Source organism: Aegilops tauschii, chromosome 3, assembly GCF_002575655.3.
Source record: "Aegilops tauschii subsp. strangulata cultivar AL8/78 chromosome 3, Aet v6.0, whole genome shotgun sequence".
Taxonomy (NCBI): Eukaryota; Viridiplantae; Streptophyta; class Magnoliopsida; order Poales; family Poaceae; genus Aegilops; species Aegilops tauschii.
The window spans coordinates 612,464,691-612,482,502 of NC_053037.3; the positions used below are offsets into that span (position 1 = coordinate 612,464,691).

Below are 17,812 nucleotides of genomic sequence, written 5' to 3' on the forward strand. Positions count from 1 at the left end.
AAATTATGTATGAGCTTGCTGATTGCGAATCTAATGATGTAGTTCAAGAAATTCCTCAAATTTCGTTGGATTCTGCTCTGGAGGCTATAGGATCGCCCATATTTTGGAATTCCAGACCAAGGAATACACCCTCACCCTCATCTTCCACAATCATATTATGCATGATCACACAATTTGTCATCACTTCCCACAATGTCTCTGGATCCCATTATTTAGCAGGTCTGCGAACAACTACAAAACAGGCTTGAAGCGCTCCAAATTTCCTCTTCACATCCTTACTAGCACCTTCTTATGTTGTAGCAAAGTGACATTTTTTACCTCATGGCATGTTGATGGTCTTGACAAAGGTTGCCAACGAGGGATAGAAGTACCCCATATTGTACTCATGTCCATTCATGACATAGTTGCACGTAGGAACGTTGCCCGCACACAACCTTGCAAACTGTTAAAACTATTGCAACATGTTGATGTCATTATGCGACCCGGATATGTCAAAGAAAGAGTTTCAAATCCAGAGGTTTTGTGATGCAACTGCTTCAAGAATAATGTCGGGCTTTTATGATGTCCCTGGTATTGTCCTTGTTGAGCATATGGGTAGTTCTTCCATTTCCAGTACATTCAATCCAGAGATCCGAGCATATATGGAAATCCTCTTGATTCTCCAAGTGCCACGAGTATTGCTTTGTCTTTGTCATTTGGTTCTCACACGTACTCCAATCCAAATACCTTGACCATTAATGTAGAAAATCTAACCATGGCCTCCAATCATGTGTGCTCTCATACATCCTGAGGTACTTGTCCCACAAATCCATGGTTGTGTCATACGCAAGCATCCTCAGAGCAGTCGTGCACTTCTGTAGACCCGAGAATCCAATGTGGCCAACATCATCTTTCTTCAGCTTGAAGTAATGATCATAGACCGTGACACTTGCGTAGAGGCGCATGGACGATGGTTGTTGCATCTAGAATCAACATGGAAAATATATTTTTTTGAATGCTGCATCAGGGCAAAGTAGTCATCGTAGTCATATGCCCTGTGCCCTATTCTGATTCAACACTCGATGTCCCCTTGTTGAACCTGATACGTCTCCCTCCAACATATCTATAATTTTTGATTGTTCCATGCTATTATATTATCTGTTTTGGGTGATTTATATGCATTAATATGCTATTTTATATGATTTTTGGGACTAACCTATTAACCTAGAGCCCAGTGCCAGTTTCTGTTTTTTCCCTTGTTTTAGAGTTTCGTAGAAACGGAATACCAAACGGAATAAAACTTTCGTCGTGATTTTTCTTGGACCAGAAAAAACCCAGGAGACTTGGAGTGCAAGTCAGAGGAGCCTCGAGGCGGCCACAAGGGTGGAGGGCCCGCCCAGGGGGGTGGGGCGCGCCCCCGACCTTGTGGGCCCCTCGAGAGTCCCCTGACCTAATTCTTTCGGCTATATATACTCTTATACCCCAAAAACATCCAGGGGAGCCACGAAACCACTTTTCCACCGCCGCAACCTTCTGTGCCCATGAGATCCCATCTTGGGGCCTTTTCTGGCATCCTGCCGGAGGGGGAATCGATCACGGAGGGCTTCTACATCAACACCCCTGCCTCTCCGATGAAGTGTGAGTAGTTTACTTCAGACCTACGGGTCCATAGTGACACGTCTCCGTCGTATCTATAATTTTTGATTGTTCCATGCCAATATTCTACAACTTTCATATACTTTTGGCAACTTTTTATACTATTTTTGGGACTAACATATTGATCCATTGCCCAGTGCCAGTTCCTGTTTGTTGCATGTTTTTTGTTTCGCAGAAAATCCATATCAAACGGAGTCCAAACGGGATAAAAACTGACGGAGATTTTTTTGGAATATATGTTAATTTTGGGAAGTGGAATCAACGCGAGACTATGCCCGAGGGGGGCACGAGGCAGGGGGGCGCGCCCCTGACCCTCGTGGACACCCCGTAAGGCAGTTGGTGCCCTTCTTTCGCCACAATAAAGCTAATATCCGGATAAAAATCATGTTCAAATTTCAATCCAATCGGAGTTACGGATCTCCGGGAATATAAGAAACGGTGAAAGGCCAGAATCAGGGAGCGCAGAAACAAAGAGAGACAGAGAGACAGATCCAATCTCGGAGGGGCTCTCGCCCCTCCGCCGCCATGAAGACCATGGACCAGAGGGGAAACCCTTCTCCCACCTAAGGGGAAGGTCAAGGAGGAGGAAGAAGAAGGGGGCTCTCCCCCTCTCTCCCGGTGGCGCCGGAACGCCGCCGGGGCCATCATCATGACCGCAATCTACACCAACAACTTCACCGCCGTCATCACCAACTCTTCCCCCCTCTATGCAGCGGTGTAACCCCTCTTTTACCCGCTATAATCTCTACTTAAACATGGTGCTCAACGCTATATATTATTTCCCAATGATGTATGGCTATCCTATGATGTTTGAGTAGATCCGTTTTGTCCTATGGGTTAATTGATGATCGTGATTGGTTTGAGTTGCATGTTTTATTATTGGTGCTATCCTATGGTGCTCTCCATGTCGCGCAAGCGTGAGGGATCCCCGCTGTAGGGTTTGCAATATGTTCATGGTTTGCTTATTGTCTGCGTTGCGTGAGTGAGTGGAACACAAACACGGATAAGTGGGTCATGGCATATGGGAATAAAGAGGACTTGATACTTTAATGCTATGGTTGGGTTTTACCTTAATGATCTTTAGTAGTTGCGGATGCTTGCTAGAGTTCCAATCATAAGTGCATATGATCCAAGAAGAGAAAGTATGTTAGCCTATGCCTCTCCCTCAAATAAAATTGCAATAATGATTACCGGTCTAGTTATCGATTGCCTAGGGACAAATAACTTTCACGTGACAAAAAGCTCTCTACTAAAACTATTTTAGTTGTGTCTTTATTGAAACAGCCCCTACTTTTTATTTATGCGCTCTTTATATTATTGCAAACCTATCCCGTTACACCTACAAAGTACTTCTAGTTTCATACTTGTTCTAGGTAAAGCGAACGTTAAGCATGCGTAGAGTTGTATCGGTGGTCGATAGAACTTGAGGGAATATTTGTTCTACCTTTAGCTCCTCGTTGGGTTCGACACTCTTACTTATCGAAAGAGGCTACAATTGATCCCCTATACTTGTGGGTTATCAAGACCTTTTTCTGGCGCCGTTGCCGGGGAGCAATAGCGTGGGGTGAATATTCTCGTGTGTGCTTGTTTGCTTTATCACTAAGTAGTTTTTATTCTCTGTTTTAAGTTGTTCTCTATCTTTAGCTATGGATATGGAACACGAAATACCAAAAAAATTAGGTGTACTTGCTACTCATGGAGATGGGGAACCTCCTAAAACCCTCGATGCTCATTATGTGAAAGATATTATGTACTACTTTGATAATCCTGAGAAAACCCCATTCAATTATGTAATGGGAGACACGTTGGATCAACGTGAATACTTTAGGGATTATCGCTTGACTCAAAAAGGGAAACTATTATGGGATCAAATTCATATGTTGCATTGGTATGCTCGGGAACTATGCTTGAGATATGATTATACTTGTTGCTCTAGGATGAAGGCTCCACACCTTCCCTTTTCATGCAAATTTAATGATGATAAAACCTTGGCTTCTTATGCTAATGGTATATATGATTACTATGATGTGGAACAAATAGAAGAATTCATTGCTTTTATGGGTGCTTATGAAATTGAATCTTTGTTTAAAGAGTGTGAAAATCTTGATGATGCTGTTTACAGACCTGAAAATTTTGCTATACTTAAATATTGCTATGAGAATTATGAATTCAATTCCGCTATTGATGATTTTATTGAGAGAGTCTCCACTATCCAAGAAGAGACTAATATTTTGCAGGACTCTATGGAAGAAGAAATTGATGAAACTGTGAGCTCATTGGATGAAAAAGATGATGAGGAGAGCGAAGAACAAAAGGAGGAAGAGCGGATTAGCTACCCATGCCCACCTTCTAATCAGAGTAACTCTTCAACTCATACATTGTTTAATTTCCCCTCGTGCTTACCGAAGGATGATTGCTATGATGATTGTTATGATCCCGTTGATTCTTTTGAAATACCCCTTTTTGATGAACTTGATGCTTGCTATGCTTGTGGCCATGATGCCAATATGAATGATGCTTATGGAGATGAACTTGATATAGTTCCTTATGTTAAACATGAAATTGTTGCTATTGCGCCCACACATAATAGTCCTATTATCTTTTTGAATTCTCCAAACTACACTATATCGGAGAAGTTTGCTCTTATTAAGGATTATGTTGATGGGTTGCATTTTACCGTTGCACATGATGATTTTGATGAATGTAATATGCATGTGCTTGCTGCTCCTACTTGCAATTATTATGAGAGAGGAACTACATCTCCACCTCTCTATGTTTCCAACACGATAAAATTGCAAGAAACTGTTTACACTATGCATTGGCCTTTACTTTGTGTGCATGAATTGTTCTTTTATGACATGCCGATGCATAGAAAAAGAGTTAGACTTCGTTGTTGCATGATATATGTTACTTTGTGCTCACTACTAAATCACAAATCATTGTTAATTAAAATTGGCTTTGATATACCTTGGGATCCGGGTGGATCCATTACTTGAGCACTATATGCCCAGCTTAATGGCTTTAAAGAAGCGCTGCCAGGGAGACAATCCGGAAGTTTTAGAGAGTCATTTATTTCTGTTGTGTGCTTTTATAGAGTTTAAAAACAAAAAAAATAAAAAATAAAGAGGGGAACCTAAAACTTTTTCAAAAAGAAAAGCGAAAGTGAGAAAGACGAGCATTGTTAAAATGGGAGCTAGCCCTGAACTTTGTTCATGCCCATGGAAACTTTGTGACCCTTCATTACATAAAATTTTCAACAAAAATAATTATCCCCTTGTACAATTCCATTGTATTATAAAAATAATGTGCCAAGATTTGCCTTTAGGATGCTTACATTGTTTGTTGGTTTGTGCGGTGCAGAACAGAAACTTTGGCTGTAGTGCACGATTTTACATTTTTTACTGGAACGTCAAACGGTTCTGAAACTTTTTGCACTGTCTTTCTATACAAATTTTTTATTTTCCCTATTTTTGGCAGAGTTTTTGGAGTACCAGAGGTATGGTGAATGTTCAGATTACTACAGACTGTCCTGTTTAAAACAGCTTCCGTTTTTTATGCATTGTTTGCTTGTTCTGATGAAACTATCGATTTCTATCAGTGGATTAAGCCATGGAAAAGTTATATTACAGTAGCTAAAGTGCAAAAACAAATTATGAATTGGTTTGCAACAGTATTTGAGTAGTGATTTGTTTTATTATACTAACGGATCTTACCGAGCTTTCTGTTGAGTTTTGTGTGGATGAAGTGTTCGGAGATCGAGGAGGTCTCCATATGAGGAGAAGCAAGAGAGAAAAGAGCTCAAGCTTGGGGATGCCCAAGGCACCCCAAGTAAATATTCAAGTAGACTCAAGCGTCTAAGCTTGGGGATGCTACGGAAGGCATCCCATCTTTCTTCAACAAGTATCGGTATGTTTTCGGATTCGTTTCGTTCATGCGATATGTGCAAATCTTGGAGCGTCTTTTGCATTTAGTTTCCACTTTTCTTTTATGCACCATGCTGGTATGAGATAGTCCTTGGTTGATTTATAGAATTCTCTTTGCGCTTCACTTATATCCTTTGAGTACGGCTTTATAGAATGCTTCATGTGCTTCGCTTATATCATTTGAAGTTTGGATTGCCTGTTTCTCTTCACATAGATAACCGCCATTTGTAGAATGCTCTTTTACTTCACTTATATTTGTTAGAGCATGGGAATATCTTTTGTAGAAAGAATTAAACTCTCTTGCTTCACTTATATCTATTGAGAGAGTTGACAAGAACTGGTCATTCACATGGTTAGTCATAAAATCCTAAATAAAACTTGTAGATCACTGAATATGATATGTTTGATTCCTTGCAGTAGTTTTGCGATATAAAGATGGTGATATTAGAGTCATGCTAGTGGGTAGTTGTGGATTGTAGAAATACTTGTGTTGAAGTTTGTGATTCCCGTAGCATGCACGTATGGTGAACCGTTATGTAACGAAGTTGGAGCATGAGGTATTTATTGATTGTCTTCCTTATGAGTGGCGGTCGGGGACGAGCAATGGTCTTTTCCTACCAATCTACCCCCCTAGGAGCATGCGCGTAGTACTTTGTTTGGATGACTAATAGATTTTTGCAATAAGTATGTGAGTTCTTTATGACTAATGTTGAGTCCATGGATTATACACACTCTCACCCTTCCATCATTGCTAGCCTCTTCGGTACCATGCATTGCCCTTTCTCACCTCGAGAGTTGGTGCAAACTTTGCCGGTGCATCCAAACCCCGTGATACGATACGCTCTATCACACATGAGCCTCCTTATATCTTCCTCAAAACAGCCACCATACCTACCTATCATGGCATTTCCATAGCCATTCCGAGATATATTGCCATGCAACTTCCATCATCATCATATACATGACTTGAGCATTTATTGTCATATTGCTTTGCATGATAGTAAGATAGATAGCATGATGTTTTCATGGCTTGTCCGTTTTTTGATGTCATTGCTACGCTAGATCATTGCACATCCCGGTACACCGCCGCAGGCATTCATATAGAGTCATATCTTTGTTCCAGTATCGAGTTGTATATTGAGTTGTAAGTAAATAAAAGTGTGATGATCATCATTATTAGAACATTGTCCCATGCGAGGTTATCAAAATAAAAGTGGCCAAAGAAGCCCCCCAAAAAAAGAGAGAGAGAGGCCAAAGAAGCCTACAAAAAAAATAAAAAAAAGAGAGAAAAAGAGAGAAGGGACAATGTTACTATCCTTTCACCACACTTGTGCTTCAGAATAGCACCATGTTCTTCATATAGAGAGTCTCTTGAGTTATCACTTTCATATACTAGTGGGAATTTTCTTTATAGAACTTGGCTTGTATATTCCGATGATGGGCTTCCTCAAATGCCCGAGGTCTTCATGAGCAAGCAAGTTGGATGCACACCCACTTAGTTTCCAGTTTGAGCTTTCATACACTTATAGCTCTTAGTGCATCCGTTGCATGGCAATCCCTACTCCTCACATTGACATCAATTGATGGGCATCTCCATAGCCCGTTGATTAGCCGCGTCGATGTGAGACTTTCTCCTTTTTTGTCTTCTCCACACAACCTCCACCATCATATTCTATTCCACCTATAGTGCTATGTCCATGGCTCACGCTCATGTATTGCGTGAAAGTTGAAAAGGTTTGAGAACGTCAAAAGTATGAAACAATTGCTTGGCTTGTCATCGGGGTTGTGCATGATTTGAATATTTTGTGTGGTGAAGATGAAGCATAGCCAGACTATATGATTTTGTAGGGATAACTTTCTTTGGCCATGTTATTTTGAAAAACATGATTACTTTATTAGTATGCTTGAAGTATTATTGTCTTAATGTCAAATGATACACTATTGTATTGAATCACTCGTGTCTTAATATTCATGCCATGATTAGATACACGATCAAGATTATGCTAGGTAGCATTCCACATCAAAAATTATCTTTTTTATCATTTACCTACTCGAGGACGAGTAGGAATTAAGCTTGGGGATGCTGATACGTCTCCGTCGTATCTATAATTTTTTATTGTTCCATGCCAATATTCTACAACTTTCATATACTTTTGGCAACTTTTTATACTATTTTTGGGACTAACATATTGATCCAGTGCCCAGTGCCAGTTCCTATTTGTTGCATGTTTTTTGTTTCGCAGAAAATCCATATCAAACGGAGTCCAAACAGGATAAAAACTGACGGAGATTTTTTTTGGAATATATGTGAATTTTGGGAAGTGGAATCAACGCGAGACGATGCCCGAGGGGGCCACGAGGCAGGGGGCGCGCCCCTGACCCTCGTGGACACCCCGTAAGGCGGTTGGTGCCCTTCTTTCGCCGCAAGAAAGCTAATATCCGGATAAAATCGTGTTCAAATTTCAATCCAATCGGAGTTACGGATCTCCGGGAATATAAGAAATGGTGAAAGGCCAGAATCAGGGAGCGCAGAAACAGAGAGAGACAGAGAGACATATCCAATCTCGGAGGGGCTCTCGCCCCTCCGCCGCCATGGAGACCATGGACCAGAGGGGAAATCCTTCTCCCACCTAGGGGGAAGGTCAAGGAGGAAGAAGAAGAAGGGGGCTCTCTCCCCCTCTCTCCCGGTGGCGCCGGAACGCCGCCGGGGCCATCATCGTCACCGCAATCTACACCAACAACTTCACGGCCGTCATCACCAACTCTTCCCCCCTCTATCCAGCGGTGTAACCCCTCTTTTACCCGCTGTAATCTCTACTTAAACATGGTGCTCAATGCTATATATTATTTCCCAATGATGTATGGCTATCCTATGATGTTTGAGTAGATCCGTTTTGTCCGATGGGTTAATTGATGATCGTGATTGGTTTGAGTTGCATGTTTTATTATTGGTGCTATCCTATGGTGCTCTCCGTGTCGCGCAAGCATGAGGGATCCCCGCTGTAGGGTTTGCAATATGTTCATGGTTTGCTTATTGTATGCGTTGCGTGAGTGACTGAAACACAAACACGGATAAGTGGGTCATGGCGTATGGGAATAAAGAGGACTTGATACTTTAATGCTATGGTTGGGTTTTACCTTAATGATCTTTAGTAGTTGTGGATGCTTGCTAGAGTTCCAATCATAAGTGCATATGATCCAAGAAGAGAAAGTATGTTAGCCTATGCCCCTCCCTCAAATAAAATTGCAATAATGATTACCGGTCTAGTTATCGATTGCCTAGGGACAAATAACTTTCACGTGACAAAAAGCTCTCTACTAAAACTAATTTAGTTGTGTCTTTATCTAAACAGCCCATACTTTTTATTTACGCGCTCTTTATATTCTTGCAAACCTATCCCGTTACACCTACAAAGTACTTCTAGTTTCATACTTGTTCTAGGTAAAGCGAACGTTAAGCGTGCGTAGAGTTGTATCGGTGGTCGATAGAACTTGAGGGAATATTAGTTCTACCTTTAGCTCATCGTTGGGTTCGACACTCTTACTTATCGAAAGTGGCTACAATTGATCCCCTAAACTTGTGGGTTATCAGATAGCTAGTAGCTAGATGGCTTCTTCTCTCTCTTTGATTCTCAATACAAAGTTCTCCTCGATGTTCTTGGAGATCTATTCGATGTAATACTCTTTTGCGGTGTGTTTGCCGAGATCCGATGAATTGTGGATTTATGATCAAGTTTATCTATGAATATTATTTGAATCTCCTCTGAATTCTTATATGCATGATTTGATATTTTTGCAAGTCTCTTTGAACTATCGATTTGGTTTGGCCAACTAGATTGGCTTTTCTTGCAATGGGAGAAGTGCTTAACTTTGGGTTCAATCTTGTGGTGTCCTTTCCTAGTGACACTAGGGGCAGCAAGGCACGTATTGTATTGTTGCCATCCAGCATAACAAAATGGGGTTTTCATCATATTGCTTGAGTTAATCCCGCTACATCATGTCATCTTGCTTAATGCGTTACTCTGTTCTTATGAACTTAATACTCTAGATGTAGGCAGGAGTCGGTTGATGTGTGGAGTAATAATAGTAGATGCAGAATCATTTCGGTCTACTTGACACGGACATGATGCCTATATTCATGATCATTGCCTTAGATATCGTCATAACTTTGCGCTTTTCTATCAATTGCTCGGCAGTAATTTGTTCACCCACCGTAATAATTTCTATCTTGAGAGAAGCCTCTAGTGAAACCTATGGCCCCCGGGTCTATTTTCCATCATATAAGTTTCCGATCTACAATCTCGAGTTTCCTATTTACTTTCTTTGCAATCTTTACTTCCCATTCCATAAACCAAAAATACCAAAAGTATTACTTTACCATTTATCATCTCTATCAGACCTTACTTTGCGAATAACCGTGAAGGGATTTACAACCCCTTTGTCGCGTTGGTTGCAAGTTGGTGTTTGTTTGTGCAGGTATTCGGTGGCTTGCTGTGTAGTCTCCTACTGGATTGATACATTGGTTCTCAAAACTGAGGGAAATACTTACGCTCCTTTGCTGCATCACCCTTTGCTCTTCAAGGGAAAAATCAATGCAAGCTCAAGAGGTAGGAGAACCCTTGAAGTGAAAAAATGCTCGCTATGTTATTTCAAGAATAAATGTCATCATTACTATTTCATCCTCATCTTTGTCATCATTCGATGAAGACAAATCTATGAACTCGGCGTAGCAGTACCCATTGTTTGAGTCCCTCGTGTTTGTTTCAAAGTGAACAATGAGTACATCAAAATATTGCACTATGGCCTTTAACCGAACAATTGTCGGGTGCGGTGTCCACCATGGATGGCGTCTACAGTGGCGGATGGTGCCTGTGTGGCAATTGGATCCAGGGGGTGTGTTGTTTGTGTTCGGCAAGGCATGGGCGGCATCGGCAGGGCTCCAGCATGGCTCTGGCAAAGGCCTGGGCGACATCCAGGGGGCTGTGGCGGCGGTCGTCGGGAACATGCTATAGAGAGCGGAGGAGGATGGAAGTATTGTGGAAATATGCGGCCTCTGGATGGGGTGGTGGAAGAGGGTTTGGGCGGCGTTCGGGAGGCTACAACGGCATCTCTGGGACCGGGAGATAGATAACGAAGGAGGAGGTTATTATTATGAAAATATGCGGGCTCCAGGTGGGATTTTGGGATAGTCCGAGGTGTCGAAGTCCGATGTGAAGGATGTCCGGTGTCCTCACAACTGCGCTTAATTTGGGGCTGGGCTGCGGGATTTCAGATGTCCATATCAGTCCGGATCAATTTGATGATCCACATTGAATGGCTACGGCCAACTCCAACGCATGACCCCATTTGGTTCACGCGCATTCTTTTGGGTCTAAACTGACAAAAAACTATGGCCCAACGCAGCGACCCATTCTCATTTTTTGTTCATTTTGTGTCTGTTTTGACTCATTTTAGTCCCAAATTTGCTCGCGATTTGGATCCGTAGCAGACACAAACCGGACGTTCTCTATGTCCTTCGCGTCGGCTGTGTCCGCTGCATTCGAGCCCGAGCCCGTCTGTCATTGATACAAGGGGGGCGCAGCCCACAGATCTCTCCTTCTCTCTCTCTGTCTCCTGCCATGACCCAATGGGCGCGACAACTCCAACGGCGACGGGTCGGCATGCGGCAAGGCGGGGCAACAATGCGACGGCGTGACAAGGCAAGTTTGGGCGATGGCGCGGGCGCTCGGGGCCACTCCGTCGGGAAGCTCCACGGCACTCCTGGCGCGCAGTTCCGCGGCCACTCTGGCGTGCAGCTCCGAGGCCACTCGGGCAACTCCGGCGGGCACCTCAACCCACCATCGACACCTCCTCAACCCATCGCCTCGCGCTGTTCCGACGAGATGCCTCCGGGCCTCGTCTTCGGCGAGGACTACTGCCTGGAGGATTTGGGCAAGCAGCGGAGGATTCGCCGCGTAGCGGATCACCGGCATCGTGGTCCGCCACGTCGGAGAGCATGCTCGTCGGTGACGTTGTCGTTGGCTGCGCCTTCTAGGTGTTTGACGAATGACGTGGGTGGACATCTCACCAAATGGGATAGCACCGTTGGGTGATGAGCCTGTATCCGTCTGTCCGCCCGTGTCCGTTGTCCGTGTTCCCTACTCATCAAACGGATAAAAAATGGACAATATTCACGTCCATTTGGGTCACCGTCAGGACGGTCGGTCTGGTCCGGACATTTGCAATAGTTTTCTCCCTAAACAAAGCACGCACCCGAATCCTCGTGCTGGCATCCCGTATCCATCCATCCATCCATTCTCTTCATTGCGCTCAATGCTCTTTTATTTCGACCCAATCCAGATCCATCCAACTACTACTAATGATCACGTTTCCTGTATATTATAGGAACCAAACACTGTACGGATCGATATCCCCATCACCAATCAGAATCCTAACAAAAGCCATGGCCAGCGAGGCGGGGAAGGCTCCGGCGATCCCCGGCCGGCGCGTGCTCATGTTCCCGCTGCCGTTCCAGGGCCACCTGAGCCCGATGCTGCAGCTGGCGGACGTGCTGCACGCCCGGGGCCTCCGAGTCACCCTCTTCCACGCCGCCTTCAACGCGCCGGACCCCGTGGCGGGGTACCGCTTCGTGCCCGTCGGAGCCGGCGTGCCGGCCGCCGACCTCGTCCCTACGGGCAGCGATGCTGACTTCGTCGGGGCGCTGCTGCGCTTCAACGAGCGCCTGCAAGGAGCTTTCCAGGACAGCCTCCGCGAGGTGCTGGAGGAGGAGGAGGGAGCGCGGCCGGCGTGCCTGGTGCTGGACTCCAACCTCCGGGGCATGCAGGTGGTCGCCGACCGGCTCGGCGTGCCGACGCTGGTGCTTCGCACGGGTGGCGCCGCCTGCCTCGTCGCCTACATGGCCTTCCCGGCGCTCTGCGACAAGGGCCTCCTCCCGCTACAAGGTACTACCACCACACCTACCTAACAAACAAACAGTTCGCAGCACTTTCTGCATCGGGACAGTTGACACGCAAGTAGTACTGCAACTTTTTCTTAGCCGATGCGAGTAAAACTTTAGCCTTGAGAATGCCTACTTCAATTAGACTTTTAATACAGAAAAGTAGAACATTCAGAAAATTATAAATTTTGTATACAAACACCATATAAATCCTTAATACGAAATACTTTTGTCTAATATATAAAGTAAAGATAATACACCCATTTATATCCATGCGTTAATAAGGAAAAGAAATAAGCTATGCTTTCAGTGAGTGAGATAAAATGTTTAGCAATTTAGATGAGTATGCAATAGCAAACATTGCATTAGACGGAGAGGTGACATAGCAATTTAGATGCATCATTGAGATGCATGACATTGTAACCGATGGTACAAGTACAACGTAGTTATCTAGATGCATGCCATTTTTGGTTATTTTTCTCCTTTACTACATTAATATTCCTTTATGTGTTTTACCAATGTTGAGTCATCAAGTAATTTCCTTTTATATATGGTGTGCCTGAAATTTCCTACGACGCTTTTCGATGTGTTTTGAATAGTTACAACATTTTCGCTGGACATTTTTATGGAGCTGGATGAAAAACATCATTTAATGTATGGAGCATTGTTCTGAACTATTGACATATTTTCTAACTTAAGGTGAACACATCATTTAAAAAACCGCCACATTTTGATGTAACAGTTGGAAAGTTTTTTCTTGAACTAGTGGCCCAGTTTTTAAGGTGTGTTTATAATTATATTGACATTGTCGAACATTTTTCTTGAACTAGTATTACATTTCCTGATGTGAGATGAAGTTAATCATTGGAATTTTTTTCTTCAACCAGATGAACATTTTCGAAAACCAGCTGAACGCTTTTGTTGCGACGCTTGATTTTTTTAAAGAAATGATGCAACATTTGTCAAAACAAAATGTTCCTTAGCATGGAGCAACTTTTTATGACCCATCAGAACAACCTGTACTAATGCTTTGTTTGTGTTTTTTATTCGAGTTTCTTAGTGCATTAATAGAATTTATGTTTTCTTTATGGAATCCAGAAGTTAAGATACACCTCTAGAACAGACTAGCTACCTTTTTTTTAGCAAACTGCACACTGGCTAACTAGTTCAGCTCACATCGATGTAAAGCGTTAGAGATGCTGCATAGAAACATATCATGGGCCGGCCCAAGTGAGCAGCGCTAGGGGGATTCCTCAACTACGTCTCTCCTTCCACTAAAAAAACCTACGATTCTTGCGGAGTAACTAATTAAGGGTTATGCCTTGGAGGGCTCCCGCAAAGGTCTCTTTCTTGGGTTAGGAGCGTGTCAACTGATGCGCCCAACCCCCGTCGCATGTCACACTTTGGGCTCACCCTCGCGTTTTCAGTATTTTTCCACGCGTTTTTGGGTTTTATTTGGGTTTTTTTTGCCTTTTTTGGCTTCTTAATTTTTTCTTTGTTTTCCCTAGTTTTGGAGGATTTTCTTTTTTGCGAAGCAGCACTTTTTCGTGAGAACCATAGCCTGTGCTTCCACGAGAAGCATAGTTGTGCTTCCCCAAAAATGGGGAAAATACAGAAGCGGAGTGCATTTGCACATTAGGATGCAAGGTAAAATCGTTTAAAATAGTATTTCTTTAAAAAAAATCAGTTTTTTGTTTGTGACTCATTTGCGTCAAATCCACGCTGAATTTCGTGGATTTTGGACATTTCAATAGCTCTTGATAAAAAGACAAATTTGGTGCCTGTGAGAAAGCTTACAATTTGCGCACCGTTTGACCAATTTTTTTTGCCACGAGCTGAAATTTGACACGGACATCACATGCTCGAACATCTTCCACGTAAAAAATTCCAGATTTTTTTGGATTTTTAGTATTTTTTTGAATTTACTGTTCACCAGGAGCAGATGAGCCCCGGCTCATAATTGATTATTCAGGAAAATACGACCTATGCTATTAGAGGAGCACGACTGTGTTTCAAGGTTCTGGTTTTATTTAGTTTCCTTTTTCTATTTTTTTTGTCTTTTTTGGTTTTAGTTTTTCATATTTTGTTTTTCTGTTCTCTTCCTGTTTTTTATTTCTTTTTTGTTTGATTTTTTATTCCACGTATTTCATTTTTAAAAAGTTCACATAAACCTATTAACTTGTGATCTAGTTTCAAAGATCTCAACACGAGAAATCCAACAATGAAAATTATTAGGGCTTTGGACACATGGTTCAAGAGATAAACCATTTAAAAAAATGAATCTATTAAAAAAAAGGAAAGCTCCTAGTTTGCGACAAGTGGGGCAAATATAGTGCATCATTTGTTAGCAACAGAGAAGGTGGGAGTGCCATTTACAAGGATAACTCCTTAATTAGTGATTTCATGGCTCTCGTGCCAACAAAGCCATGGCCTATCAATCTAGTAACAGGCCCGGGCCAAAGTAAGGAATATATCAAGCCTATTTTTTTCAGACATGATCAATCATGGTAGCGGAAGCTCCTTTTTTCTAATCAAAGGTAGCGGAAGCACCTATATAACGCTTTTTGCCTCAAATAAGAATCCAATGCACATGCGAGGCCACAACTGGTCTGGCCCACTTAACGCGTATTGTAGCGACCGATGTACTGACTGGTGCACCGTATCAAGCAGGTTCATTGCAACAACTACCACCATAGTGAACCGGTCACTGTAGCGACCCAGTAACTATAGATATCAATTCTTTATGTTCCTCTTATTTTCTGTTTTATTGAAAATACGAATATTTCTTACAGAAGCTATAATATTTTGAAAACACAATTATTTTTTTGAAATTTCTAAGATTTTTTGGAAAATGCAATTTTTTGTAAGTCCAAAATTTTGAAACTCGGTACATTTTTTATAATTTCAAAATTTTGACAACAAGTACATTTTTAAAATTCTCCAACATTTTTTAAAACATGAATATTTTTTACATTTGTGAATGAATTTTGATAATATGGACGTATTTTAGAACTATTTTTAGTAAAATTCCTCAACATTTTTCAAAATTTATGAATAAAGTTCGAAAATATTATCATTTTAAAATTTCTGAACTTTTTAAAAGGTTTTTGTGAAAAAAGAAACCATAGAAAACCGGTAAAAGAAACAACATGAAAAAAGGCTATGAATCTTTGAGAAGGTTCCAAAAACCGATATCCATGCTGACTAAATGGGCTCGCCATAAAAGGGACTACGTGAGCTCTTTGCAGAATGTAGCAATTTGACGCAATGTGCGTCTAACCGGAAGTACCCATGATAGCTAATTACAGAAAATGACCATAAAAAGTAATCACACAAAGTAAGGACAACTATAATTGAATGTTTTCATAAGGAAAAATGATAAATGGGACTTCTTTTTTGTCATAAATTTGACTGTGGTTGATACAGACAGTCGCTTGAATACTCGAAAAGTACCGTGTACCGAGGTGCGGCTCCAAGAAATTAGTGGCAACATATCCTATGCTTCAATAAAATTTAGAAAAGAAATGCTAAAACCAAAAAGTCCACTGAACCAAGCACCAATTGAAAGGGAGATATTGCAACCTCCAAGAACGAGTCATACAGAAAAATAGATGGCACATGGAGTGAAGTGCAACTGCATGCAAAAGAGTCGCCTCAATTTAACACAACTCGTTGTATTGATTCCTTTGTTTGACATGATATGATTTGCTTCTGTATATTCTTGTTTTTCTTAGAGGCATAAGCCTTGTAGTACCCTAACCCGTCCGTTCATGCTCAAAAATTAACATAATACGCAGTAGGAAACCTACTTTCTTCCTCAAACACAAAAAAATAACACAACTGGTATTTAGTAAGACTCATGGTAAGAGTATAGAGATGGGGTGACTTGCGTTAAGATGGACGAAGAAAAATCAAAGTGAAAGTAGCTACCTATGGATATAGAACATTTTATAAGCACAAATTATTACTCACATTTACATATGTACACTACCACACACAACCACAATCACCTACAAGTATCAACATTTGTTGAAAACCCGACTCACATGTTTAAGGTTCCTAATTTCCTAATGGTGCATTCTCAAATAGTCAACCAATGATTGGCAAAAATTTTTACCAAATTTTCAGATCATGCGCAATTGAACATGCCACTGGATGATCTCCAACCACTCCAGCTAGGAGACATGGTCTTCTCAACCACAACTCCGCATGAAACGATGTCCAATTGCCTTGAACGCATTATGGAATCTGCGAGGTATTCTTCTGGTGTCATCATTAACACCTTTAGTGAGCTTGAAGGTGCCGACCTCCAAAAGATCATCCATGGTCTAGGTGTCCCAGTGTACGCAGTTGGTCCGCTTCACAAGATATCTCCAAGTGCCCAGAGTAGCATGTTGGATACAGACAAAACTTGTTTGAATTGGCTGGACAAGCAGGAGGTGAAGTCCGTTCTATTTGTGAGCATTGGGAGCTTGGCATCCATGACCCAGGAAGAGTTAGTGGAGACCGCATGGGGCTTGGCCAATAGTTGCTTGCCATTTCTTTGGGTGATTAGGCCAAACTTGGTTCAATGTTCAGGGAAGGTAGGCCTACCTGAAGGCTTTGAGGAGGTGACACGTGGTAGGGGAATGGTGGTGAGTTGGGCCCCTCAACAAGAAGTTCTTGGGCACCAAGCGGTTGGTGGCTTTTGGACCCATAACGGCTGGAACTCGACGTTGGAAAGCATATGTGAGGGTGTTCCGATGATATGTAGACCCCATTTTGCCGATCAGATGATAAATGCCAGGTATGTCCAGGAGGTCTGGAAGGTAGGATTTGAGTTAGAGGGAAAGTTGGAGAGGGGGAAGATTGAGAGGAGTGTTAGAAAGTTGTTTTGCCAGGAAGAAGGTGGAGAGATGAGGCGGAGGGCGAAAGATCTCGAGGACAAAGCAACCGAGTGTATGAAGAAAGGAGGCTCTTCAGAAACTAGAATCAATTTGTTGGTGGATTTTATGATGTCATTACCTTGTTCCATTTAGATGAGTCTTGTTTTGTATTTTCATATGAATTCGTCCCTGAAACTTAGAATGTTGTTACCGTACATGGACTTGTTTGGCATATGTGTGAACTCTTATATATTGCCTAATACATTTCTGCCAAATTCCTCATAATTTCATTTCGCACCCAATATTATTTATGTTATATTATTAGAGTTATAACATACTTCATCTGTGCTTAAAAAGAAGATCTATAATTTTTTTATCTCAAGTCAAACTGCGCGAAGTTGAAAAATTATCAATAACTACGTACCAAATTAGTACCATTAAATACATAGTAA

General features: G+C 42.0%; 1 protein-coding gene across 1 annotated transcript; it reads left to right on the forward strand.

Annotated features, from left to right (window-relative positions):
- Positions 1-12,000: 12,000 nt before the first annotated feature.
- LOC109748317 (DIMBOA UDP-glucosyltransferase BX9) lies at positions 12,001-17,737 on the forward strand. Its single transcript, XM_020307353.4, has 2 exons — positions 12,001-12,499; positions 16,624-17,737. The coding sequence occupies exons 1-2, from the start codon at positions 12,001-12,003 to the stop codon at positions 17,511-17,513; spliced, it is 1,389 nt and encodes a 462-aa protein (XP_020162942.1). The 3' UTR covers positions 17,514-17,737.
- Positions 17,738-17,812: the final 75 nt, after the last annotated feature.